Genomic DNA, 27,966 nt, shown 5'->3' with positions numbered 1-27,966 from the left:
TTTTTTCTACAATAATTCAATGTAAAAATCCCAGTACAATATACAATGGTTTGAACATTTGGAGTAAGAAATCCAGCTTGGGTAGACACTTAAGTTCAGCTAGTTTCTAACACAGGTAGCAAATTCCCTCCACCCTCCCCAGTTCATCAGCCAGAAAGGGAAGTGGTCAGGAATGCTTTGCAGATGCCACTGCCACCTTATCAAGACACTGGCTGCCCTGTCCCTGCCTGTATGGCAGTGGGACAGTCTCTCAGAAACATCACCTTAGAAAGGGCAAGGGATGGCTGGGAGCCTCCAAGGTTGCAAGGCAAAGTCTGCAGCCAAGTGAGACCTGCTGGGCCTTGTGCATGAGTGAGGTGGGATGCTCTGAATGGGGCCTGCATGCAGGTCCCTCAGAGTATGGGGCACCCTTGGGGTGGAGAGAAGACCTGTCCTGCCCCTGATAGCAGTGCCAGCAGCCTTGTGCCCTGGTGCAGCCACAGGTCATGGGCAGGGGATGGACATGTCCCTGCATGACCCAGCCCAAAGAAAGGAAAACAAAGATGATGCAATGGACCCTGGCTCTAGGATCTAAGGGGTCACCTCAGGGATAGCTCAAAGGTCTGGGATCTGGTAGGCTTTCAAGAAGTCACTTTGGCTTGGCCCATGGTACTCAAGAAGCCTAGGATGGTCCTGCTTGAGCAGCCTGGAGTGGTCCTGCTCAAGCTACATGGGGTGGTCCTGCTTGAGCAACATGGGAAGGTTCTGCTCAAGCTACATTGGATCCTGCTCAGGCAGCCTGGAGGTCTTGCCCAAGCAGCATGGGGTGTTGCTGCTCAAGCAGTGTGGGATGGTCCTGCTCAAGCAGCACAGGATGGTTCTGCTGGAGCAGCATTAGGATGGTCCTGCCCAAGCAACCTGAAGTGGTCCTGCTTGAGCATCATGGAATGGTTCTGCTGGAGCAGCATGGGGTGGTCCTGCTCAAGCAGTGTAAATGGTTCTGCTTGAACGTGAGGTGGTCTTGCTTGAGCACCATGGAGCAGCTGTGAGCTGCACAGGTAGTTCCTCATGTCCTGCAGCATCCCAAGGGCTGTATTCCAAGCCATGTCTGGTCTTTTTTGCCCCTCTTGGAAACCTCCCTGTGCTCAGAGAAAACTCCCAAAGATCTGTGTGCTTGAAGGGATCCCATGGGGCTCTGGTGGAGTCCCACATTCCAAACCAGTTATTGCTAATGCTAAATCAGGCCATTGGTGACTTTATCTGGCTGAGCTGTGAAACCTTCCAAGGGCAGAGATCCTCATACTTCCCCAGTGACCAGTTCCAGCTGCACCAAGCCTAAGGAGAAGTGTTTCCTGATGTCCAGCAAGAGAAAACCACATGAAGGAAGGAATGTGATTGAGGATGGGGGAGAGTTAAGAAGGAAGGATGGGACTGGTGGTATCAAAGAGCAGGGATAAGAGATGGGACATGAAGGATGATGGAGGAGCAAAAGGAGTGGTGGGTTATGATGGGTGACAGAGGACCTCGAGGAGGGACAATTTGATGTAGTGTGCCTGGAGGAGGCTGGGACCTGCAGGTGATGAGGAGCACAAGGGCAAGAAGCCAAGGGCAACGATGGGACAGGGGATGAGGGGTTCACATCCAGGCTGGGGTGAGCTGCTGGGCTGGATGGGACAGGACAGGGGAAGCTTGAGAAACACCCAACATCACAAGAACAATGCAGAGCCAAGGAGAGCCTAGTCTGAGGTGATAGCCCTGGCAGAGAGGCCATGGAGGACCCAGAGTCCTGGTGGCACGGCACAGTCAGGGTCAGCACATGGGGATGGTGTTAGGGGAAAAGAGGTGGGTGAGGAGAGGGTGGGACACTGTGTGTGGTCTGGGCAGCTGGCAAGGACAGAGGGATGGGATGGAGATGCATCTCCCATGGGCTCCCTAGCCATCCCCCCACTGCCCTCAGCAGCAGCAGTGGTTCCCAGGCATCACGGTCCTTCCACTGCAGCATGGGAAGGCAGCAGCAAGGGTGGGGGTTGCAGAGCCTTTATTCATCACACGACAAGCAGGCATGGCAGAGGGGTGCAGGACAGGGTGGGCAGGGGGCCCGTCATCCAGGCAGAAGGTGCCCTTCATGTGACCTCAGCATGGGCTGGTGAGGGGAAGAGGGAGAGGGCAGGGGCAAGTGTGGCTTTGCTCAGAGCACCAGGCTTCACCTGGAGCTGGGCACTGGCATGTCTGGAGGAGAAGGGATGTGTGGGGGCCAGGGCTGAGGATGTCACCTCCTGACCTCAAGCAAATTTTCCCTCTTGCCTTTGCAATTCCCTTGCCCACCTCAGTTCAGCCCTCACCCTGCTCCCCCAGGAAATGCCCAGCACTGTTATTTACAGAGTAAGACAGAACTGACCAATATTACAAATAATTAAAAGGCAGTTGTAAAAACAAGAATCCACATTCCAAAAGTAGAGTCTTTAAGAAAAAACACAAACAAACAAACAAACGACAAAACCCAACCAAAACCCTTGTTATCAATGAAAATGCTAAAAACCACCCCAAGAGGATCTATGTACAGCAGGAGATTGCCCGTGGCAGTGCTGTGCCTGCTGGGGTGCAGGCACCCGGCTTCTCCGTGGCTGGCAGGGATGCTGCCTGGCCCCGGCTGCTGGTGAGGGTGGCAGCACCTGCCCTGTGTGACATCCCCCTGGGTGACAAGGGTCCCCACGGGGCTGAACAGGTGCTGCAGGAGCAAAAGGCCATCGGTGCTGGGCCTGCTGGGCCCTGGCTGATTGCTGGTGTGTCCAGAGACACGGGCAGTGAGTGGCAGTGGTGGAGATGCTGACGGAGGCTGCGACGTGGCAGTGATGCAGGCTGCCTGCTGTGGGCAGCGTGCGGCTGGACAGGAGGGGGCAGCAGCCTCGGCAGCAGGAGCAGTTTTTTAAGGGAAGCTGCAAGATGACAGCAATGCACAGAGGCCTTGGAACGGGTGTACACAGCACCAGAGCTCCCTTGGTGGAGCAGCGGACAGAGCCCTGAAGCACTGTACATGGACTCAGAGCAATGCACGGAGCCCCTGGAGCAATGCACAGAGGTCTTGGAGTAATGTACATGGCCCCAGAGCAATCTGCAGACTTCCTGGAGCAGGGTATGGAGGCCCTGGAGAAATGTACACAGCCCCAGAGCAATGCACAGAGATCCTGGTGCAAAGCTCACAGCCCCCAGAGCAATTCACAGAGCCCCAGGAGGTGCAGGCACCTGCAGGCAGCTCCATCTGGGTGAATCCCTGCCCGGCCCCTGGCAGGCAGCTTGAAAATAGGTCAGGCTGCCACCTCCAAAATTGCTCTTCTCTCCTGAGGCTGCACAAAGCTGCTCTGTGTGGGGCTGAATGCAGCCCCCCAGCCTCCCTGGATAAGGCTTTTTCTGGTGGTGACCGAGGGCTGCACGGCACGGGCCAGGCTGCAGCCTCCCAACCCACAATCTCTTAATCCAATTGGCGCATCTCCAATGCAGCTCATTTTGGTATTTTTAAAATGCACTTGGTTTTACATTGCAGGCTGTCTGGAGATGGGCAGAGCCAAAAGGGGAGAGAAAAAAAAAGAAAAAAAAAGAAAAAAAAAAAGAATTATGTATATTCAGCACTTTGAGGAGCAAATAACTACAAGTGGCCTCAGGCAGGGAGGTGGGTGCAATGCAGGGGGCACCACAACTGTGGCCCCAGGGGACGTGGCAGGAGATGGGGATGCACAGCAGTGTGCACAGACATTCACAGGCACACCCCATCTCTCCCTAAACACCCTGTCTGCAGCTGGGAGGACCCAGGGCCCCTTCCCAGCAATGAAGGACCTCAGTAGGACCTTCCCCCCAGAGTAGAAGGGTGGCCAGGGAAGGAGGTGACTGCAGCCTGGGTGACCACTCCCCGCCTTCTTCCTGCCTGGGGAACCACCCGTGGCCTCATGGCTGATGCAACCTCCCTGCAATCAGGGCTGGCTGGGACGTGCTGGAGCTCGGCAGTGGCTGCAGGGACCAGAGCCAGCACCCTCCACCCGTGGGGGCCAGAGCCAGCACCCTCCACCCGTGGGGACCAACACAGCACCATGCCTCCATCCATCTGACGTCCCCACCATACTTTGCCCCAGCCGTCCCCTCTCTCCATAAGCAGCCTCCCCCTTCTCGGGGCCTCAGCCAGCCCTCAGGCATGGTGGGGTCTCTGCTGACATTCCTCAGGTGGTGGGCACTGGTGGGGACCCCCCTGCCTGGTGCTGGCAGTGGCTCTGAGGGAGCAGGGCTCGGTGTGGGCAGGAGGTGGAGCAGCCACTTCAGCGGGATGTCCCCCGTTCACCCTGGGGTTGCCGGCAGCCTCCGGCTCCACATCTGCTTCCTAAGCATCCCCAGGGGCCAGGGGACAGTTAGGAGACAGATGGGCCCGTGCCACCTCCCAGAGGGGTGTCCAGACAGGCGGCTCTTCCAGCAGGAGAGTGGAAAGCAGGCACGCTGCGTCCCCCGGCCCCCCAGCCTCACTCACTCGAGGCCCCCGGCTTCTCCTCCGCCCTGGGGGGGTCCACGGGGTGCAGTTTGCACTTGGAGGGGGAATGGCGGACAGCAGAGCGGGACGGCCGGGCGAAGCAGGAGGTGAGGGACTGGGAGCTGCAGTCACACGCGGTGTCCTGCAAAGAGAGACAGGGCACAGAGGGGTTAGAGAGGTCAGGTACTCTGTCCCCTGACAGGGTAGGACACCCTGGGGGGCACCCTGCCTCGTTACCTCGCTGGCTATGGCCGAGATGAGGTCGGGGTCCCGCAGGGCTGTGTCCTTACTCCCCTGGCCGGGGGATGAGGGCTTGGGGTCCTCACAGCTGCTTTGCTTGAGAACTTTCTTGTTCAAGACACGGGAGATGTTGTCGGCTGGGTGGTGGGTGGCTGGGCTGGGGTGCTCAGCTCTCTTACTGCCCTCCTCTCCCATGGTCTCCTTCTTCTCTGAGGGGGCAGTGGGGCTCTGCGCTCGCCCACAGACGTTCCTAAAGAATTCCTGCACGAGGCCGTACTTGGGTGCTTCAGGCTTGCTGCGGCTGCTCTCGGGAAAGCCTGGCTTCCAGATGGACTCAGTGCTGCCTGCATGCTCCACCACACTGAACAAGCTGGACAAGCCATCGTTGATGTTGCTGAGGACGGGGCTGTCACGGGTGGTGGTGGAGCGGGCCCAGGCAGAGCCGTTCTGCTTGCTCTGGTGTAGGTTCCAAAGGCTCCTGTCCTTGGAGGCATCCAGTTTGGAGGAAGACCTCCTCTGGAGCTTCGGAGAGCCGTATTTTGGGGAGCAGCACGGCCGCTCAATCCTGGAGTGGACCTTATCCAGGGAGGAGGAGATCTGCTTGCTGCGCACGGACACCAAGGAGGAGCTGCGTGGGGACCAGCTCTTGCCATGCATGCTGCTGGGACGCGGCAGGTCGGTCTGCAGGCCAACGCTCACCGTCTGGATGGTCTGTGTCCCCACGTGGGCCAGCCCCACCGTCTGGCTGGAGGTGCTTTTCACCTTCCTCTCCAAGGAGCTGGAGCGGATGGCCTGCCGCACGCAGTTGGTGATCTCCTTCATGTCGTCGCTCATGTTGCCAGAGATCTCCAGGTCGTGCAGTGATGGGGGGAAGCGGGGCACAGGCGGCACCGCGCTCTCCACCGTGCCGCCGTCCAGCAGCTCCCGCTGCTGCTTGGAGAAGTTGCACAGCCACTGGCTGTAGGTGCTCTCAGCACTGGCCGACTCCTCTGGCTCCTTTGGCTTGGCCATGGTGAACAAGAACCCAGGTTCGATCATGATCTTCCCCTCCTTGTTGTGCACCAGAGGTGCCTCCAGCCGCCGCACCACCGGAGGGCTGTAGTAGATGCGGATCCCCGTCTTGTCAGGTGCTGTATAGCTCCTCTGCATTTGCTTCTGGGCTGGGTCATGCCCGGAGAGGCTGCTTGCCTGTGAGTAGTCCCAGGAGGAGATACCCATCTTCTCCTTGGCCAGGCTGTCAGGAACGGATTGCTCAATATTCACATATGTACAGTTTGAGGGAGGAATGCCGGTGCTGTCCCGGATCCCATTGGGCAGAAGCTGGGCGGCCACAGATGCCTTTTTGCCCCGAGAATGGTCACCCAATCCTGGCATGGTCTTTCCAGGGAGGTAGGGAGAACAGTCGAGCAAGCTTTCAAACTCTGACATAGAGGAAACGGACTTGGTCCTGTGGGAGAAGAGAGAATGGGGCTCACAAGGCTGGCAGGGCAGCTGGAGGCACCTTGCTCCCACCCCAACAGAACTCTCCTGGGTACCCAGTCCTGCTCCTCATGAGAGCCCAGGGCCTCAAGGACAGCCCTGGACTGTGGCCAGATCTCTCCTTGACTGGATGGATGGGACAGCCCCATGCTGTCCCAGTGACCATGCAGACACCTTGTGAGTGCACTCACCTTTTGAGGTTGGTTCCCTTGGCTTCTGCTTCAGAGATTGTCTCTTTGTCTGTTATTTTTTCATTGAGAGCCTAGGAGGACGCAGAAGAAAGTTCTGGTATCAGCAAGCACCACCCTGGCCTGGCATTCCATTCCCAGAGCTACATGGGGCTCACTGCCCACATCTATTTTAAATCAACTTTTTATAAGGCTACTGAAGCCCTTGGGCTTCCACCATGCTCTCTATCCTCTCTCTTTCTCCCCAGTCCTTGGTGCTCCCCCTTGAAGCCTCGTTTGCTGTTCCTGGGAGTGTTATTTGGGGTTCACATGACCTTTTATCTAATTCTTAGAATAGACCTGAGGTCAACGAGCACCCTGGGAGCCTTCTGCCTTCTCTTGCCTACCTCTTTCCAGTTGCTGCCATGCTTCTCCATTTCAGAGTGCTTCAGGGCCCAAGGGTTGGCTCCTTTCTGCAACTGGAGAATGTTGTCAGTCACTCAACTGGGCAAGCAAATCATTTGCCACTTGTTCCCTGTGCACGACCTGAGAGCATTTGCATGATCCTGGGGAAGCACAGGAGGCACACAGCAGAGGGACACATTCACGATGGGGGTACACCATACCTGGTTGATTTTGTTCTGCAGGTCCTTTGCTTGCTGCTCTGCCTGCTGCTGCTCCTCCTTGAAGCGAGCCAGCAGCTCCACTTTCTCCTGGTTCCAGTTCTTCTCACTGATCTGCAGCTGCTTGGTGAGGTCCATGACAGCGCTGTAGGACTCAGCCAGGAGATGCTGGTGCTCCTCACGCTCCCTCTTCAACGCCACCTTCCAGTCGGGCAGTGCTCGCTCTGTGATCCCTTTGCCTGCCTTTGACTCCAGCTGTGGGGAAACATTGGTGGCTGGGGGGGGACCCATGGCTCCAGCGTGGTGCTGGACAATCTCAACCCAGGGGCAAGGCTGTGGGCATCCCGGTTCCCAGTGCACGTCCTGTGGTGACCAGCTCAGGCAAGAAGCATGTCCCCAAGGCCATGCTGCACAGCAGAGCTCACCCATGGGCACAGCTGAGCCACAGCCAACCCTGGTTTGCGGTCGTGTCACACCAGATGGCCTGGCAGACGGTCACCCAGTGGGACATGGGCTCAATGTCCTGCCTGCTCATCTGTGCCCTGCCTGCAATCCTGCCTGCTGGACCCGGCTCCTGCAGTGGGGCAGCATCACTGGTAGGGCTGGCAGAGAGCACCCCGAAGATGCTGCTGCCAGGCTCTCGGGGTGCTCACTGGGCTCAGGTCTATGCTCAGGATGAGATGGAAGGGCATATGAACCCCAAATAAAACCCCAAACTGGGGTGCTCTGCTCTTTTTTGCGGGAAGAGAGGGAGACCCCCACTGAGCTCTCCTGATGGGGAGGTGCTGGTACAGGATCGAGGCTGATGTCCAGCTATGAGCTGCTTCCTGCACAGTGCAAGGGAGCAGAAAGCCCTCCTTCCCATGAGGGCAGGGCTTGGGGAACTGCTCCTGCAGCAGGAGCTTCCCCCTTTGTTGAGGGTCCTGCAGCCATGCACCTCTCACGCAGCACCCAGGGGGGTGCAGAGCCCCACTCGTCCCCCTGTGACCCCTGGGAAGAGGGGAGGGCTCTGATGCTGCTCCCAGATGCCTGTCTTGGGGAAGGGATGCTGAGCCCCCCACCCCGTCCCACCCCGCCCACCCCAGACAACCATAGGGGAGGAATAAAGACCATCCTCTGCTGCTCCACTGTCAGATGTTCCTGCCAGCCCTGTTGCTATAGAAACCCTCCTGTAGCCAGAGCTGCTGCTAATTGAGATTCCCTCAGTGCCACCCAGCCTCCCAGCAGCCAGCCCTTGGAATATAGCACAGGCAGCCCCCCAGCCCCACATCCCCACCTGTCCCACGGGGTGCCTGGGGCTCCCACCTGAGCAATGTGGCACTTGAGCTCTGCACGCTCCATCTCCCAGGCAGCCTTGGCCTTGGTGAACTGCTGCTGCAGCTCCCCAGCCCCGCGCCGCTCCTCCCGCAGCTCTGTGCACAGCTCTTTCAGGGTCACCTTCATCTCTGCCAGCGTCTTGATACACTCGTTGGGCTGCTGGGGCATCAGGGGTGAGTGAAGGGAGGCAGGACCCCACGCCAGAGGGGGCCCTACGGGATGGGACCCCATGGGAACTGCCCCCTCTGCATCCCAACCTGAAGGCTGCTCATCCCCAGGGTGAGGGACACGAGGTGCCACCAGGGCAGGGGACCACCCTGGGGGTGACATGCTGGTGGGGGAGCATTTCCTCCAAGCCATGCACCTCAGGAAGAGCTGCCACCCCACACCATGCAGCTGTGGTGGGGGATGCTCCTGCCTACCCCTCGGGTTTGTGGGGACCGTGCTCACCGTGTTGGGGGTCCAGGTGTCTCCAGTGCACATCTTGTTGTCTGCCTGTTGCTGTGGGGTGAGCTCCTCCTCCTCCAACAGCAGGTACAGCTCCTTCATGCTGTTCACCTGCAGGAGACACCACAGGGTGATGAGGGGACCCAGAGCCAGGGATGGTGGGCACCCAAGCAGCCCTGGATGGGACAGGTAGGCATGAAGGAAAGTCTTGGGGATGCCCGACAGTGTGGTCCCCCCTTCCATGGCAGATGAGGTGGGAGCCCCTCAGCCCACAGTACCTCCAAAAAGTCCTCGCCCTCGCTGTGCACCATCTTGCCCTGGCGCCAGCGCTTGAGGAACCACTTGAGTTTCATGAAGAGCAGGAGGAAGCTCTGCCTGAACTGCTGCGACTCCTGCACCAGAAGGTTCTTCTCCTGGCTCCAGAACTTCTGCTCCAGCCGCCTCTGCAGGTTCAGGCTCTGAAGCTCGAACTCCCTCCTCAGCAGTGCTTTCTGGTGGTCCTCCTTCAGCTGTAGAGAGATGTGCAGGCTCCAAGAAGGGGGCTGGTGGCAGTGATGTGGTGCCTCCCTCCAGAGTCTGGGCTGAGCCTGATGCCAACCCTGTATTTAACACCCCCGGAGAAGTGCAACACCATGGCTGCATGCTGGGGTCAACAAGGCCACCAAGGCACTGCCATGGGTAGAAGCTCTGCATGGCTGCACACCCATGTACAAGGAGTGTGCTCATCTCTGTGTCTCTTGAAGATGGGACATGCTGTGAGTGGTCCTGGGGGACACCTGGGTCCCCAGGCCGGAGCTGGAGGTGGCACAGGCATGGCTGTGGGGACACAGGGATTGGGGCTGCTCCCCACTCACCTGGCAGATCTTCTGTGAGAAGTTGTCCACCTCGTCCTTCCTCAGCTGCCTCTCCTGTGACAGCTGCTCCTGCAATCCCCGCAGGCTTTCGTTGGCTTCTGACAGCACCAGCTGCAGCTCCTTCATCTGCAACAGAGAGGATGAGGAGGGGTGGGCTGTGCCTGGGGAGGGCTCTACCACTTCCCTTTGTCCCTGGCTCTCAAGAGGGACAGCCCTGTCCCCAAGCCTGCTCGTACCTCGGTGGCATAGGAGTCGTTCTCCTCAGGCCTGCAGGTTTTGTAACTCCGGGGATGCGTGGGGTCCATGTCCTTGGCGTGGGGGATGCGGTAAGTGTCAGCGTCCCTAAAATCAGGCTGCTGCATGCGTGGGTAAGTTAATGAGAACAAACCAAAAAGAGCGGGGAAAAAAAAAAGCCAAAAAAAAAAAAAAAAAAGCCAGAAAACAAAACAATGGGTCTCCGAAACATTAAAGAACTACAAGACAACAAAAAGGATGAGGAGGAGAAGGAGCTTCATCACCATGGCAGGAGACAATGCGGAAACCAAAAGGAAACACAGGATGAGGAGACACGTGGCCTGGATTGTTTGGGGAAAGGGGGAAAAAAAGAGAGAAAGAGGGAAAAAATGTGCAAACACCAGTTACGGTGCCATGCAGTGACTGGGGAAGACTGGGACCTGGGGCTGGTGGGATCACATGCAGAAAAATAGGACTCTGAACAAGCGAGTGTGCTCCAGAAAAGGGGCTTGTGCCTGGCATGAGCCGGGCCCCCCAGAGAAGAGGGGAATGGCAGGTCATGAGCTGCTCCCTGCTGCTCCAAAGGTGCTCCCCATCAGATGTAATTATGTAATTTTGTCCTGGAACCTTTGCTCTCCCAACTTTCCTGCCTGGGCACCACTGTGGGGCTGAGGCTCCTTGCAAATGAGACGTCATTAATGAGGGCTGGGTTTGGGAGGATGCAGGCTGCTGTTCTCCCACCCAGCCCATCCCCAGTAAGCAAAGAACTTCCCAATGCTGGGCTGAGCCAGGGGACAGCCACTAAAAAGTCAGCCCCTGCTATGGTGGAATGGCAGCCATGGGCATGGCAGCCTGTACTGGAATGCACCAGGATGGCCACCATCTCCTACCCTGGGCACACTCTGTTGGAGCAGAGTCCTACCTTGTCCTCGGTGCCACCAGCATGCAGCGAGGTGTTAGTTTGGGTTTGGCAGGAGTGAGGTTACACTGGGGAGTGGGGTTTGCTCCATTAAAGCAGGAAGAAAGGGGGCAGCAAAGAAAGCAGCGGCTGCGGCGGGGGACGTGGAAAGAAGCCCATACCTGGAAGTCAGTGGCGTGCTCCTTCTGCAGCCCCTCTTTGGTGGTGTCATGGCTGCCGGGGCTGGAGAAGGGGAAAGAGTCCGTGTGCTCCTTGAGGCCACTGGTGAGGTGGTCCACCTTCCTGGTGAAGCAGCCCAGGTCCTGCTGCAGCACGCCCAGCCGCATGAGGAGCACGTTCATCAGCTTGGCATCACTGGGGCTCTCACCACCGCTACCCACCGCCTCGCCCAGCAGCCCCAAGGCACACTCATTGTCCAAGCATGCCTTCAGCCCAGAGGTGAAGCCATTGGCATCTGAAATCAAGATGTCAATCGCCTTGTTGACAAGAGCTGCCTGGTCCCGGATGCCCAGCAAGGTCTCCAGGTCCTTGGCCTTGAGCAGCTTGGTGGGACCGTCGGGCACTTTCCCACCACTGGGCACCCTGTCCTGCCCGTCGGCTTCGCTGACGCCCATTCCGTCCCTCCAGTCGGTGGTGGGGATGCACTGTGCCGAGTCGCCAGCCTCAGCGTCGGTCTCCAGCATGGGCCGGGTGGTCTGGCAGGAGGCCAGGTCACAGCGCTGGAGGTTGGAGAGCAGCACACGGTTCTCGTACTGCAGCTTCTTCACCTTGCCGCTCAGCTCGCTGATCTGCACCTTGGCTGTGGCCAGCTCCTCCTGCGAGGGCTCGCTGACCACCGAGCAGCTGTCCTCTGACAGTGTCATGTCCAGCTCGTGGTCCGACTTGTACTTGGTCAGCTCATTCAGGAGGAGCTTGTTCTGGTCCTCCAGCTCCAGCAGCGAGCGTCTCAGCAGCTCAGCCTCCTCCTCCACAAACTGCAGGTGCCGGCGCAGCTCCACCACTGTGTCCCCAGCGTCCCCACAACCCGAGATGCCCGCCAGGAACCGCATGTCCTGTCCAGGCAGCTCTCTGTCCCCCTGCCCCTTCATGTCGTCCATCTCTGCCCGCAGCCCGCGGTTTTCCACCTCCAGCTCCACTATCCTCCGGCTGAGGATATTGGCTTCCTCCTCCACCAGCTTGAGGTGAACCTTCAGCTCAGCTTCACGAGAATGGGGAGAGTCAGCCAGCTCCTCCACGGAGAGGGAGCTGTCGAGGTCCCCGTAGAGGGACCTGTATTTCAGGAGCTCCTCCTTCATGCCATCGTTCTCCTTGGCCAGCTTGGTCAGCTTCTTGCACATCAGGGCCGACTCCTCCTTGGCAAAATGCAGTTGGCACTTCAAGTCTGCGCTGTCCTCCTGGGGACCAAGAGGGCACAGGCATTAGAAAAAGGCTCCCGGGGACCATGGTGGCTCTGAACGAGCTCTGGGGACACACTGCTCTCCCACCCTGATGGTCCCAAGGGATCCACAGCTCCTGATTATGGAGTGGACAAAAAATTTTAGATCCATCCTGGAGGCTTTCAGTGAGAACCTGGAGACAGGACAGGACGTCCATGGCTCCAGCCCTAGGGAGGACATCAAGCCACCACCAGGGATGCAGGGACCCTGCTGCAGGCTGGTGTGCCATGGGAAGGAGAAGGAGGGAAAGCTGTCAGACTCCACAAAGGGAAATAAAAGCCAAGATTTCCACCCAAAAGCTGGCAAGCACTGAAAACACCTGCTGCAACCCCTATGCTGGGCTCTGCTCTTCCATCCCCAGTCCCAAATGCTCCATCATGGGCTGGAGAAGCCGCTTTTTGCTTTGTCTGGAACTCCACCAAAGTCCCAGCCCTTGCCCAGCAGTTATCTTTGCTGCCATTGCCTTGTCAGGGGACAGAAAACCCAGGAAACCCCCTCCTTTTTGTCCCACAAGTCCCTTCCTGAACCCCTTTACTCCTTGGGACTGTTCTCCATGTGGTTTTGTTTTGTTTTGTTTTAATTTAGCAGTGAGGATCTCAGCTGTTTGCCCAGGGAGACCATTTCTCTGCTTCAGAAAGCTTTTTGGATGGAGAACCAGGATTTCCTGACATCCAGCTTGTGGCTTCCCGTGCTGTGGGGTCACTCCAGTGCTCTGAGCTCCAGAGTGGTGACTGCCAGGAGGGGACCTGCTGGTCTGTGACCCTGTACCTGTGGGACCCACTGGTGCTGGAGGTGACCAAGCCCACTGGCCAGGTGGCTGCTGGCCCTGGCAGCACCCTGTCTGGCTGAATTAACCCTAACCTTTATCCTAACCCTAGCCAACCCTAACCCTTTCCAGGTTCCTAGGCTTGCAGAACCAAGCTGTCCCCCCACTTTGGATGCTCCTGACCCCTCTCATCTATGCCCACACTCACACCTCCCAATCCCACTGCAACAATTTACAGACTTCCCAAGGTGCTTTATAGGGAGGGCAGGGGTGATATGGGGGGAAAGTCCTTTGAATTTGGAGGGCCTGTTTCATTCTCCAAATCCCCATGGTGACTGCAGGGACCAGCCTATTGCTCTTCTGCACTTGTGCTCAGCAATGCTGCCTTGCTAAGGAGCATTAAACTGTGCCCCCCCTAATTAGCTGCGGAGATTAGGGGAGGGCTGGAGCAGGCAGCTCTCCCTGCCTGGGCAGACATGACCTCAGTTCCTGTTTTTAAAGAGAGAAAAAAAAAAGCAGCAGCTTGGTGTGTCCTTCTGCTTCTTGGTATCATTGAAGGGACACATGTGTCCCCCAGAACACCTCGAGTAGTCCTGGGGTCCTGGACAGATCTCAGTGTTGCTTTTGCCCCTCTCCAGCTCCATTTTTGGTGAGGGCAGATGCTGGCCCAGCATGGGAAGGCAGGAAAAGGGCCCAGGAAACCACCAATGAGTCATCAGCATCTGTGCCAGAGGGGTCACCAGCCACAGCTGTGTCAGAGGGACTGGATGGGGGGGGCACATCCCGGGCTTTGCACCCAAGGAAGCTTGGGGTTTGCTCTCCAGCACCAGCACTGATCCCACCACAGAGCTGGGGGCACGTCCAGCCCCGTGTCCCAGGCTGAAGGGCTTTGGCTCTACAGGGGTGGGGTGGGAAGCAGAGGGGGCTGGGAGGAAGCAGAGGAGGGCTGTGTTTCAGCCTCGGGAATGGGGGTGATGGAGGGGCTCCAGGACAGCCCCTCATCTCAGGGCACAGCCAGGTGTAGGTGCCAAGCCAGCTTCTGCTCCCTGGGGACACAATTCTGCGACCATGAGCTGCCCCGAAAGGGCTCTCAAGGATGGAGTTAAGGGAGATGATAAATAAAACACCAAAGCAGAAAGTTTTGGAAGGCCTGGGGATCCTCACCCCGAGGGGGAGCTGTGCCAGCAGTCACACAGGTCACCCAAAAACCTCCCAGGTCCCCACCATGAGAAGCTGCCAGCAGCACAAGGCAGAAGTGTATTATGGGTGTCCCCCTCCTTGTCCCAGCTTTGGGGGAGCATATCTAATCCCCAAAATAAACCTCTCAGGTCTTTTGCTTTTGAAAGAGGATTTTTCCAGTATTAAAACACATTTCTATTCCCGCAACAGCAGCTCAACCCCTCCAAGCCTCGGTGACAGCATTAGAGACTCACAGCAGCTCAGCCCAACAGCAAGTGACAGCTCAAATCCTGCTCCCGATGGCAAATCCACCCCCTCGACAGCTCTGCCCCTGCAGCCTGGCACAGGGCAGGGACATTGTGGCCTTGAGCCATTCCCTGTGGGGACCCTCCACTCCCCTGGGCTACCCTCAGGCATTGGTGCAGACTGGAGGGACCCCAGGAGGCAACAGCCAAAACCCAAGAGCAAAAACAGCTTTGAAACCTAAAAGGTCAAGTCCTTCAGGTCCTTACTGCAGTCCTGACCAGTGGAAAGGGTTAAAGCCACAAGCCAGACACTGATGCTCCATTGATAAATGAGACAAGGGATCAGCTGAGGACAATGAGGGTGGCCCAGCACATCAGTCCCTCCCTTCTGCAGGAAAGCCCTGCCAGGGGAGGGGTAGTCTCTGGCTGCCACCAGACCTGGTGCTGCTGGATCACTGTGACATCCCCAAAGGCACCAGCACTGATACCTGCACTGATGGCTTCTTTTCTGTCTTCCCAATGGAGCGAGACCCCCGTTTCTTCAGGGAATTCTGCAGAGAGAAGAGGGAGCTGTTACCCACAACAATGGCACAGCACCCCAGCACAGACAGACAGACTCTGACGCCAACTTCTCCAGCCCAGGAGAAACGGCAGAGCCCCCAGTGGGTCAGGGCCCTTTGATCTGGCAAGCACCAAATCATGGGGTTTGGCCAGAAATTCCCCCTGTAGGCAACTGAGCAGTGAGCAAGCAGGAAATGAGCCTTGGAGAGGCTGAGTCATGGTGCTGTCAGGGATGGATGGAGTAGGGAACCCAACCCCAAGGCCAAGGGACAGGTCTGAGGGCACCCCAGTGTGGGAGCAGCCAATGATGACATTCCCCAGCACCCCGTCTCCAAGCAAGGAACATGTTCTGGTCACTCAGTATCAGGGAAGGCTCCTCAGCAGGACAATGCTGACTCTGCTCTTGGGGTCTCTGGGGACACGAGGAACAATCTCCAGGCTAGTGAGGACAGCTGAGAGATGGGGAGGCCAGACAGAACAAGGGAGATTGAAAGAGAGGAAAAATGTGGGTGCCCAGAGCAGCACCAGTTATCTGGGAATTGGAGCTGGGGGGAAAACACTTAGGACCATCCACACAACTTCCTGTGACTGCCAGCCCATCCATGCAGCCACCTTGGATTTATTTCCAAGCTGGTGCTGAGGCCCAGCAGCCAAAGAAAGCAGCTGTGAAATGTAAGCTGCTGCCTGTGCCAAGGTGCTGGGCTCCAGGCTTTCCTATTAAGGCCACGACCATCGCTGGAGCTGCAGCTGCAGAGCCTCTCCCACAGGCTGGCTTGTGCCACGTCAGCATCCCTCATCCCCTGTGCTGGGGACCAGGGATGGCAGAGGGCACTGCCCAGCCCCAAACAGCCTCAGGCACAGCACCCCAGTTGAGTTGTGGGCTGCCATTGCTCCAGTTTGGGTGCAGCCCTTGGGGTGACCATGCCTGAGAGTCCCATTACAGCTAAGCAGGCTTGGCATGGGGTACCTGGACCCATCTCACTTTTCTCCTGCCCCCCAGGAGATGCCACTGATGGGGTAGAGCTGGAGGGGAAAACAGGTGCTTTTGGAGATGATCTGGCCACCCTGACAATTATCCAATTATGGGAAAGACCTCTTGGCAGGCAGAAATAACCAGCCTGGAGGGGTGGGCTCAGCCCTGCTCCCCCCTTGGCTTGGCTGCTAACAAGTTCTGCCACATCCTGTGCCCTCCAGCAGCAGGGAGGAGGAGGAGGAGGAGGACTCACTCGTTTGTCTAATTAGTGCTCTGCAATCAGTGAGTAACCCCATGCCCTCGCTAGCCTGGGGACACATCCCTAGGCTCAGGGAGCTGAGCTCCGTGTGGTGCCCATGCCCCTGCAGTGTCCCCTCTGGTTCCGGCAGCTGCAGAGGGGCCACATCCTGGCCTGGGGCAGGGCAGCAGCTGGTGCTCAGCCCTCCCTGCACACTGACCACACAACCATTTTCTCTGCCTGTTTTTCGAGACAGCTCAGCTCCTGCTGCTGCTGTTTGTTATTCAACCCGCGCTCGCCAGCCGCGGGGAAAAACATTTCACACCCATCAGAGGAGGCTGCGCAGTGCAGGGACAAGACACGACCCGGCTGGGGCGGGCCACAGACAATGCTCCCTGTCACCCCAGGAGAAGGTGGCTGCAGGGGGGATGGGGGCAACCATGAAGGTGGCTGCAGAGGGGATGGGTGCAACCCTGGCCAGGTCCTTTGGCTCACCAGAGCTGGTGGTGGGAGGCGCCTACCCGTGTGCTGGGGCCCTGCCCTGTGCAGGGGAACAAGGCTTGGGGCAGCCAGTGTCCTCCCTGTGTCCTGTCCCTGTCCTCAGGGGGAGCAGGGCCCAAGCCCTAGCACAGCACATCTCCTCTCATGAGCTGCCCTGATGCCTCAGCCAGCTTCCTGATGGCTCAGCCAGCTTCCCGAGGCTCCCTGGGGACCAAAGGCATCTCTGGAAGTAGGGAAGTGGGTTGCAAGTGCTGAGAGGGATCACAAACATATGGTGTCACCCGGATGCCTTCCCTGTCATCGAGGATGACATCACTCCTGGCTGAGAGCTGGTCCCAAACCCGGCATGGCATGGAGTGCCCTGGACCTGTGAGCGTGGGTACATGCATGGTAGGTGGCTTCAGGGGACACGGATGGGATTGTGCATCTGGGATTGTCTCAGCATTGCTAGGACCCCACTGAAACACTGCCCTGTGGCTCAGCCTAATTAGAACCAGCAGCGTGTAGTCAGGATCTGGCCAGCACCAGGCACTGTGCCAGGGACACAGTGGACTCTACACACCGTGCAGAGCCTTGGCCGGTGGGAGTTGGGCACAGCCCAGATGGCTGAGGACACAAAGAGGCTTTAGTGCAAGGGGGAAGTCCCAGAGCCCCCCCAAGACAGGGCAGAGTCCCCCCCCCGTGCCCGCAGGGTGGGATGGAGCTCGGCCCAGGGCAGGCACTGCTCGGGTTTCACAAGCATCTGGAGCAGGGTTTGGGTTTCAGCCATGCAAGCAGGGATGGGGGATCCCGTGGACACCTGCTAGTGGCAGAGCCTTGGGGATGCTTCTCAGTCCCCTTTTCCATGTCCCCCTCACCTCTCGGAGTTTGTCCATCTCGTTCTGCACCACCTGCTTGGCCAGCTCTGTCTCAATGAGCCGCTGGCGCAGGTCCTCGTTCTCCTCCTCCAGCCTGATCCTTTTCTTCTCCACCACCTCCAGCTCGTTGTGGAGCCGCACGGAGACATCCTTGGCCACCTGGGGACACAGTGGGGCTGTCACCAGGGTGTGTACAGTGTGCATGGGGTGAGACCCCAGCGTCTGGGCACCTAAAATCCTCAGGCAGAGATCACCAGGCTGTTACTGACACCCTTTGGAGCAGACACCGTTCTGGGTGACAACCTGGCCTGTGTCTGTCCCCTCCATCACATGCTGTGACCACTGTTCCCCTGTCACAAGCTGCAAGGCTGCCCCATTCCTGGCCCTCTCCAGCCCTATCATAACGCTGAGGGATGCTTGTCACCTTTTTGTACTTCTTTTTCCATACTGTGAGGCTGGAAAAGCCCCCTGAGGGTGCCTCCATCCATCCCAACCATTGCCTGGGAGCTCCCTCTCTCCATCCCCCAGCACACAGGTAGCCTGCCAGCATGAAGTGCTTTCTCCAGCAACTGCAAGGAGAGAAGAATTGTCCCCACTCGCCCTGGTCCCCTGGGTAGCAGTGCTGTAGGGGCAGCAAACCCTGCTGCAGGCCTGGGGGGGCACAGGCCATGAGGTCAGGACTCCTCTCCCTCCCTAGGGTGATCTGTGCTTTCCTTCCCAGAAAGGGAAAAGCTGGAGAAGGGTGTTTTGGGGAGGAGATGCCAAGCTGGAGGATGTGGGGTAGTTTGGGGAGGGGATCAGGCCCCCAGCAAAGGATGGGCAGCACAAGGTGGGTTTGCAGCAGTCCCAAAGAAACTGAGTCACTCCTTGAGCTGCTGACTGTCCCCCACCTCGAGCCACCTTTGGCTGCCACTGCACCCACTCCTGGCAGCACCTGAGCTGGCAAGAGCCCTCAGCAAACACTCCCTGGCACCAAGAGCTCCTCGAGGGCTGGGGGCTGGTGAGGCAATGTCACCTCACAGAAATCCCCATGTCCCTGTCCCAGCTTGCCTGCTGCAATGCCTGGGGCTCTGCGAGGTTTCCCCACCAGCTGAGGGGAGCAGACCCCAGGTCCCCATTGTCCTGGTCCCCATGCTCCCTCCCCTCATGCTCATGATTCTCCAGCCCATGCTGGTGGCCCTGGACTAGGGAGCTTGATCCCAGGGTACCCAGCTGGGTTGGGCTCCAGCCTGCACAGGAAGAAACTTACATGGTGAGACCCCCATCCTTTCCACTTCCTGGGCTCCCCAAAACACCCCTATGATCAGAGCACCCATGAGTTGAAGATGCTGCTTCCCACCTCTTGTGTGGGACCCTACTGGGGGGTCACAATGCTCCCATTAAGGGTCTGCATCCCCTAAAAGACACAGCCCCATAAAGCTCCCTGCACCGCCACATCCTGCCTCCCCAGCCACCACATCCACATCTCACCAGAAAAACCCTCTGGGGGACTCGGGAAATGCAGGGATGGGGACATCACCATCCCAGCCTCACCTTGACATCCTGCTCAAGGCTGTGGATGAGCTCTCCATCCACCTGCCCTGTCTGGGCCACACGGAGGCTGCGGCGCTCGGCTTTGCGCAGGCGGTACTGCAGGATGCGGCAGGTCTTGCTGGCCTGGTCCAGCTGCTGCCGGAGCTCCTGCAGCTGGTACACATCCTCCTCCATGTAGACATCCCTCATCTCCAGCATCTCAGCCCGTAGCTCCTCGATCTCATCCTGCAGCAAGATGTGTGTTAGATGGGGTGGATCCTGCAGCTTGGTCTTCCCTCTTTTCCCAACCCCTGGGCACTTCCCCAACCCTCCTCCAGCCTGGGAGACATTTTCATAGACCTCAGGTCAAACATCAGCCTTGCAGAAAAAAGGCTCGGAGCCAGCTAGACACCATCACCCACAGGACCCTCATCTCCAGCATCTCAGCCCATAGCTCCTTGATCTCATCCTGCAGCAACATGTGTGTTAGATGGGGTGGATCCTGCAGCTTGGTCTCCCCTCTCTTCCCAACCCCAGGGCACCTCCTCCAGCCCGGGAGACATTTTCATAGACCCCATGTCAAACATCAGCCTTGCAGAAAAAAGGCTCAGAGTCAGCTAGGCACCATCACCCACAGGAGAGCCAAGCCGGGGAGGGGGGAACAGCCAACACGGTGCCTATAAATATTTGTGGTAAAAGAAAGAGGAAGGTGGGGGAGGGAGAGGAGCTGCAGGAGCAGCACGGGCGGCAGCCACAGCGAGAAAAATGTAGGTCGTTTTGGAAAAGATGTGTCAGGAAGGCAGGAGAGGGAAGGAGGGGATGGCGGGTGAGGACAGGGAAGGCAACACGAGGACACAAGCAAGATGCTGCTAAAGCTGGGGACCAGATTTTGCCCCAGGTTTTGCACAGCAAAGCAGCAGCAGCCAGGCTGGGTCCCCTTTCCATCTCTTCCTGGTGTCATCAGCTCTCACGGTGACAAATCTGACCCAAAGACTCCTCCAGGCCTGTGGCACATGGACACCACAGGACCCCCCTTCAAGCAGCCACAGCCCAAGTGCCAGTCCATCATGGAGCTATGGCCACCTGAGATGATCCAAGGACTGTTCCCTCTGGGTGTTGGGGACGCACATGGGCTACCCAAAACATTTTTTCATGTCCTCATGAACACGATCTCAACACAAATCCTCCAAGCAAACACTCCAGCCACCACACTGGCTGTTTCCCTCCTCAACAAGACCCAGTGGACTTTGCACACTCCTGGGAAGGATCTGAGCATCTGCTTTCCTAACAACCCCACCCCCCACAACAAAACACCTCCAGGGCTGCCAAATGCAATTGCCACTTGAGAGATGAGGGGCTCTTGCTGCCTCCCTGCACCACAGCACAGCCTGGGAAGGGACAAGACAGCCTACAAGAAAGCTGGTGAGGGACTTTTTAGGATGTCAGGTAGCGATAGGACATGGGGGAATGGATTCAAACTAGAGAATGGGAGATTTAGATTAGATATTAGGAAGAAGTTCTTCACCATGAGGGTGGTGAGACACTGGCACAAGTTGCCCAGAGAGACAGTGGAAGCCCCATCCATCCCTGGAAGTCTTTATGGCCAGGCTGGACAGGGCTCTGAGCAACCTGAGCTGGGGGGAGGTGTCCCTGCCCATGGCAGGGGGGTTGGAACTGGATGATCTTAAAGGTCCCCTCCCAACCCTGACAATTGTATGATTCTAAGATGAGGACCCAGTGGGGTGGCAAAGCCCCAATTCACCCCAGGCAGAGGGGGACAGGACGCTGCTGCTCCTGACACTGCCCGTGACAGTGACCCCCAGCAGCACCGTGCTGGCTCTGCCAGGCGCTGGCCTGGCCCGGACAAAGCCCCAGCTGCAAGAATTCCCCCAAAAGGCAAAGCTGAGCCCAGGGAGGGGGAGAGGCAGCTGCGGGGACAAGTCACAGTCGCTCACTGTTGGCTGGAAACACTACGTGACAAATAAGGAATGTCAATAAGACAATCCTGGATTATCCCCCAGCCCGGGCTGCTGGAGCTCCATGGCACCGTGGCCACCACTGTCCTGCTGCTCTTCCTCATCCTGCTTGTTGCCAGGGCATCCCAGGCACAAGAGCAGGTTAAAAAAAATCCCCCAGGCACCAAGATGGGCAGCAGGGTGTCCAGGGGCCACCCAGACTGGCTGCTCCAGGGAGAGTCCCATGCAGGGACACCACTGCTGGCACAGTTCAGGACCCTGCAGGGAAGAACCACAGGTGCCAGCAGACAGCCCTGTCATTGTTGCCATGCAGCCTGGGGTGATGAGCCTGATGGAAACCCACCACCAGCACTGCCCACCCCACACTGCAGTGCCACAGTCCCAGGGACACCAGCAAAAACCCCGTAAGCCAAAAATTAGCCCTGGGAGCTGGTTCATGGGATCTAATCCTTGAGAGCTTCCATGGGGAAAAATGCATTCTGCATGGCAGGCGAGCACAGGATCTATTACAGGGTGGTGAAAAACAACCTTCCACCATCAAAGCCATATGAATCATGGCTTGAATACAATTGCAAAGGTACATGGAGCTGCCTGAATCCTCCTCCAGCCCTGACCATCCCAGCTCTCATTTGCCATGCAGCTTTCCCAGGCAGCAGCTGAGCAGGACAGGGTGCAGAGACCTTGGAAAGAACCCAACCAAGCCTCACACTTGCTGGAAGAGAGCCTGGGCTCGCCTTGCTAAGAGCTCCTGCTTGTTTATACCTCGGGTTGTAGCAACAGTTATTTTAGGGGGAGGACCTGTCCAGCGTGAGCTGCTGCCTGGGGACAGCCCGGCAGCACAGCCCTGAGCTGGTCCTTCTTGGGGTGCTCCTGGGAAAAGATAGGGTTGGGAAAACTGTGTCTCCCTTTGCTCCAGCCCCAGGAATTCACTCACACCCTGTAACACCAACAAAACCTTCAAGTGGTTGCAGCCTGCCCTGAGATGGGCCCTTTGGAGACAAGCCATGACTCTAAACCACAGTAACTGGATTAGGACTGGGGAGCAAAGAAATACTGGCAAACTGGAAGAAAGCTTAGGACAGGGAAGCTGACCCCTCCACAGCTGGCCAGAAGAGCCCCGTGGTGTCCAGAGGTAGCACACGGGGTGCAAAGAGATCCTCTGGCTGTTTCTGGGGTCTGTGACAGCCCCTGAGCTGGCCCTTTGCACCTGCACCTTCCCTGGAATTGATTCCCACCTTTGCAACATCAAAACAAAGAAGATCCAATTAGTTAATGGGGAGAGAAGAGCCCAGAGATGAGAGAAACACTCTAGAAACAACCCAAATTCACTGCTGGCATGAGCAGGAAGCAGCATGAAGCAATGGTGGCCAACACTGAGGATGAGATAAATGACTTCTCTGTGACATGACCACACCCATGGGGTGCTCACCACCCCCATCCTCTGGGATTGTCTGTTCATACCCTGCTCACCCCATCTCTGCAGCAGCAAAGGTTTCCTGGTTTGTCTGTTTGTTGCTTTCATTTTTTTTTGTTATGCCAGAATTCACCTATTTTGGAAAAGATGCTGTGAATTTGCTCTCCAGGGGGACTTTTATCAGTGCCCAAGGGACAAGAATGTGCAGGAGCAAACACCCCACTTGTGTTTGCAGGAGCCAGGTTACATCTGATGAAGGAACCCAAGAGACAAAATACATCACTTCAGCCTTCTCTGAGCAAACCTATCTTCCCCCAGGGGAGATTATTAAGGAAACTAAGAAGCAGCAAGGGGGGATGCAAACTGCCTGGTTCCAGTTCAGAAAAAAAACCAAACCCACATGCATTTGGAGAGCAGGAAAGGGGAACAGCTACAGCCATGTCCATACCCCCACTTGTAGAACATCAGCTCCGCCAGGAAGGGCAAGACCTGGAAACGCTGAGCTTTAGGGTGATGGCCCTGAATGGCACCATGGCAAGGGGGGACCGGTGGAGATGGCAGAGCTCATCTCAAGATGCAGACTCATCACAGGTTGTGGCAGAAGATTTAGACCCCCAGATCTCCTGCCCAAGAGGAACTACACGCTGGCTGAGGTGCCTGGAGAAATGCAGCGAGCTCAGACCAGAAAGCGGGGGGACTCAGTTCTCCCAGCTCCTCAGCAGGATCCGCTATCTTTTCGAAGCAGAAAGCAGCAACGGATGCAAAACAGGATCATGCAAATAGCGAGATGGCTGCTGCCAGCACACACACCCTCAGCGCTGGCAGCCCCAGGCTTTGGGGTGCAGCCAAGCAGCAGCCGCCCGGCCGGGGGGGACAGCCTGCAGCACAGCCCTGCCTGCAACACCTCCCTGCCTGCTGCACAGCCCTGCCTGCAACACCTCCCTGCTTGCAACACCTCCCTGCCTGCAACACAGCCCTGCCTGCAACACCTCCCTGCCTGCTGCACAGCCCTGCCTGCAACACAGCCCTGCCTGCAACACCTCCCTGCCTGCAACACAGCCCTGCCTGCAACACAGCCCTGCCTGCAACACCTCCCTGCTTGCAACACCTCCCTGCCTGCAGCACAGTCCTGCCTTCAGCCTCCCTCCGCAGCCCAAACAAGAGGCAGAGGAGGAGGAAGGGTGGAAGCCACCGGTTTGCTCTGTATCGACACCTTTGTGCGGAGCTCGGCTCAGCAGCTTCGCCTGCGGCAGAGTCTGCAGTTCCCGGGGCAAAGCTGGGGATTACCGGCCAGAAGCAACAAGCAATCGCTTCCTCCGAGGTTACAGGACAAAAGCAGCAGATTTCCATTAACCCCGAGCCGCCATCAGACAGAAGAGAGAATTATGTTAGAAATTGCCAAGATAGAATCAAAGGGGATTTCAAAGGAAAATTGCCCAGGGTGCCCAAGCACGTCCCCTGCCAGTGAGAGGCTCCCAGCAAACACAGCTCCCCCCAAGCCCACACTGGGGTGCTGTGGGGTGACAAGTGGGTATGGAACCCCCATGTGTGACATATGGTGGTTTCTTTGGGTGCAGTAACAGCAGCTCTAGCCCACCTCTGACAGTAAACATCAGCCATCCTTCCTTTTACACCAGGCTGGAGCCCAGGGCAGCAGCCTGCATGCTGCACCCTGCTGTGGCCCCTGGCCAGCACCCCAGTCTCTGCTCAGCAGAGAGCACAGCACATCAGACAGGGAAAAAACATTTCTCAGCTTTACACCTGCCCCCATAAATTAACAGGCAAACAGCTGGGGGCTCTCTGCAGCACAGCCCACCTCGAACAGCATCTGAAAAAGTGAGAGGATGCAAAGCCCCTTCTGGGGTGGATGCTGATGGGGTGAGACCTGGCAGACCCCTGTGCCCCAGCTCTGCCTGCAGTAACCTGGCCATGGTTCCTATCCCTGGGCAGGACCTGAGCAGCAGCAGAACCAGGACCCAGTGCCAACAGAGCTGCCCAAAGACAACCTCAGGGTCCTCCAGGGAGCCCTGGGTGTCCCTGAGGGATGCTCTCAGGTAGCCTCCACTGGTGGCACTCATCAGTCCCTGGCTCCCTGGGGGAGAACAAGACACCCACCCAACATTCCACTCACCCACCCTACGTGTTTCTCCATGGAGAAAACATATACAAACCCTGAGGGAGGCAGGGAGCAGGAGGGGGGGCAGGCAGGACTGTGCTCCTGGCATTACATGCCTCTCCCCCAGGCCCCGTGGAGAGGAGAGGGTCTGCAGGCATCCCCTCCCCTCGCTCCTAACTCTCTCCCATGCCCACTCTTTGTCTGCCTGTCCCTCTGCAGCTGCTGCCGGATCACATCTCACATTTTCCAGCCTGCTGAGCAGGGCTGGGAGCTGCTCTCCACTGCACGGCTCAGCAACAGCGAGATGAGCTGGGGCAAGGACACCCGAGATGCCTTCCCCCTCCTTGTGCTGCCAACCTGCACATGAGATACAGCCCTTTTTTGGGGAAACACTTGAAATAACCTATTTACAGAGGGGTCACAACAAGTGCAGGCATCACAGACCAGGGGCAAAAGGAGAAGACACCAACCCGCTCTGTCCAGAGCAGGAGGAGGAAGGCAGAACCTTGCAAAAAATCTGAATTGCAAAGAGAAATGGCTGAAGTGTGCTTAAATATGGACATTTTATTATGGCAGTTGAGGAAAGATGCAATGTGAGCTGGCGCCACTACAGAAAGAAGCACGAAGACCCAGCGTGCATCACACAGGCGTAGTAGCACCACACACGTCTGGCCCGTGCCCAAACCCTCCCACCCCAAAACACCCTCCTATCTCGTTAAAAACACACCACGTTTTACCCAGTGCTGATGAATAAATAAAGAAATACTCATTTGCAGCTATTTGGGTGAGTCCTGGGAAATAAGTCACCTCTGAGCAGTCTGATTCATCCATACCAGAGGGGAAAGGAGCTGCTGAGGCCAGGGGCCACCTCCACAAGGTCCCTGCATGTTTTCTCCGACCTGAGCTGGATGGCAGTGATGCTGATCACTTGGGTTAGGGCTTTATTTTTGCCATAAGACCCCAAATTGTGCACACAGCACAAGCCACCATGCTTCTGCAGCCCAGACCAGTTTTTGGCTCCTTGCTGGAGAAATTGGGCAAAACTTCCATTTTCCTTTTTTTTTTTTTTTTTTTTTTTAAGCACAAGGAATATGTACACCTGGCTGCAGTTTCTGCCCAGCTAGAGGCAGGGTACCATCCTGGGGGTCACCTGCTCAGGTTTCAGGAGGTGTTTCAGGAGGTTACAAGCAAGATGCACATGTCAGTGAGGTGTGAGCAGAGGGACCCATGTGCTGGCAGGACCATACATAGGAGAAGCTGTGGTGAAGAAGAGAGGATGCCACCAGCATCCCCCATGGGGCTTCAGGGCTCACCCCTCCTTCCAGCAGCTTTCCACTTGGCCAAAGGATGTGAGCTGCTATCCTGCTATAGCAGGTAAAACACCCTCACCCCACACACCTGCAGATTGCTGGGGAGAAGATCACATGGAAACAGAGGAAGCAATGATGCAGCCTGCAGTAACAGCAGTGCCTGCATGTGCATTCTTGGAAACCGGAGGGGCCTCATCTGTATTTTTCCAGGTCTCAGTAAATCAAAGCTCTTAATCTCTTGCTGCTAATTCTGGCAGGAGTTGGGACACCAGCTGTGAACCAAGGCTTTGCTAATGGACAAAGGGACTGATTGAGCATCTTTGAATGCATCACCCAACGCCCAGCTCCCACCTTGCAGCTATAATCCCAGCTCATTTACAAACTCTGGTACCAGTAGTTGAGAGCCAGCCTGATTTCCAACTTGTGACATCCAAAAAGCTGCCAGCAAGAGGTAGTACCCAGCCCTGAACCCCCTCAGCAGGTGATGATGGCCCAAGCACATCACCCACAGCTCCACCGTGAAGAAGAGCAGAGAGTACAAAATGCCTGCAGCCCACCAGGACATGGTAACCAGTGGGTGTTTGTGCCCACCTCACAACAGGCAGTGCATGCTAGGATGTGTGACCAGAGACAGAATGGCTCTGTGCCCCTGTTCCCACACAGCACATCTGCCTTGGCTTCACCACGTACCCATGAGCCAGGCAGCCATGCCACACGCCTGGAAAAAGGCCTCAGGGATCATGGGAATCAGTGGAAAGAAGCAAGCTGGAAAATCTCCCCAGGGTCTGGCAACATCAGTGGGCAGGGAGGGCAGCAGGGAGCATCCCACCCTGTCCCAGGCTGAGCTGTGCCCAAATGCAAAGGGTCAGGTTGAGCCATGCTGTGTGATGCCAACCCAGCTGAGCCAAGCTGGGCTGAGCACAGCCATGCCATGTTGAGCTGTGCCAGTCCAGACAGCACTGAGCCCAGCCATGCCAAGCTGGGGCCATGCTGAGCTGAGCTGTGTCCAGCTACGCTGGCTCATGTGGTGCCAAAGCATGCCATGCTGTGCTGAGCCAAACAGTGCCCAGATGTGCCATACCATGCTGGACCAATCCCAGCTGGGCCTTACTGTGCCAGGCCAAGCTTTGCCCCATGTCCAGTTGGGCCATGCCAGGCTTAGGCAAGCCATGCCCCACATCCAGCCATGCCACAGTATGCCCAGCTGAGCCAAGCCCAGCATGCCATAAACACCCCAGCCATGCCATGCCTTGCCCAGGTTTGCCACACCATGCCATGCTATGCCCAGGGATGTTGTGCCATGCTGGACATGATTTGAGATGCCATGCCATTTCCTTGGATGCTCAGCCACGCTAGGTCCAGGGATAGTGTGCTCTTCCATGCTGAGCCCTAGGATGCTGTGTTGTGCCCAGGGATGCCATGCTCTGCTGAGCCTTGCCCAGGGCTGCCACACCATGCCATGCTATGACCAAGGCTGCTGTGCCATGCCCTCAGATGCCATGCCATGCCATGCCATGAGATCTTAAACCACATTATGTCCAGGGATGCTGAGCCATGCCCTGGGATGCCACGCTGCGACATGCTGCTGCCCAGGGGTGCCATGCCCTGCTGAGCCATGCCCTGGGATGCCACATTTGCCCAGCCATGCTCTGCCTGGGGATGCTGTACTTCTCTCAGGGATGCTGAGCCACGGGGACCCAGGCCCTGGCACACCACGCTGTTCCATGCCGTTGCCCAGGGATGCTGTGACACACTGAGCCGTGCCCTGAGCCCCTCCGTTACCCCGTTGTGCCCACCTTGAGATAGTCGTTCTCGGAGCGCAGGTCCTCCAGCTCCCGGAGCAGCCCGTCGGTGCCGGCGTCCAACAGCTCCTCGGTGAGGTCGGAGAAGGCGAGGGAGGTGCTGAGCTGCAGGCGGCTGCTGGCCATGGAGGCGGCCGAGGGCTCCTCGGGCAGCGGCGAGGCCTCGCCAGCCGAGGGGGGGGGCGGCGGGGCGCTGCCTGGGGACTCGCCGTCGCTGCCGCTGAGCCCCAGCTCCAGCGAGAGCAGCTTCGCCTCCTCCGAGGCACTGCAGTCTGACACCTCCGAGCTGCTGTCGGTCAGCCCGGCCCCGG

General features: G+C 57.5%; 1 protein-coding gene across 1 annotated transcript; it reads right to left on the bottom strand.

Annotated features, from left to right (window-relative positions):
* SOGA1 (suppressor of glucose, autophagy associated 1) lies at positions 1–27,966 on the bottom strand. Its single transcript, XM_030463082.1, has 16 exons — positions 27,650–27,966; positions 19,059–19,283; positions 17,526–17,684; positions 14,884–14,946; positions 10,931–12,163; positions 9,853–9,972; positions 9,617–9,742; positions 9,041–9,271; positions 8,766–8,873; positions 8,304–8,471; positions 7,002–7,253; positions 6,783–6,854; positions 6,400–6,470; positions 4,727–6,176; positions 4,490–4,631; positions 1–3,525 (listed from the first exon to the last, which is right to left on the bottom strand). Exons 1-16 carry the CDS (start codon positions 27,779–27,781, stop codon positions 3,479–3,481), a joined length of 4,599 nt encoding a protein of 1,532 aa, XP_030318942.1. The 5' UTR covers positions 27,782–27,966; the 3' UTR covers positions 1–3,478.

The sequence above is a fragment of the Calypte anna genome, chromosome 20 (genome assembly GCF_003957555.1).
Source record: "Calypte anna isolate BGI_N300 chromosome 20, bCalAnn1_v1.p, whole genome shotgun sequence".
In the NCBI taxonomy this organism is placed as follows: domain Eukaryota; kingdom Metazoa; phylum Chordata; class Aves; order Apodiformes; family Trochilidae; genus Calypte; species Calypte anna.
Note: the sequence above shows the minus strand (reverse complement) of the source record. Positions and strands in the feature narration are given on the sequence as shown.

Excerpts from the sequence above, each read along its gene's own strand:
- SOGA1 (XM_030463082.1), bottom strand. The coding sequence starts at position 27,781 with ATGGCCAGCAGCCGCCTGCAGCTCAGCACCTCCCTCGCCTTCTCCGAC. Across the intron at positions 19,284-27,649 it reads CCGAGAACGACTATCTCAAG|GATGAGATCGAGGAGCTACG; the intron begins GTGGGCACAACG and ends ATCTTGCTGCAG. Across the intron at positions 9,272-9,616 it reads TCTCACAGAAGATCTGCCAG|CTGAAGGAGGACCACCAGAA; the intron begins GTGAGTGGGGAG and ends ATCTCTCTACAG.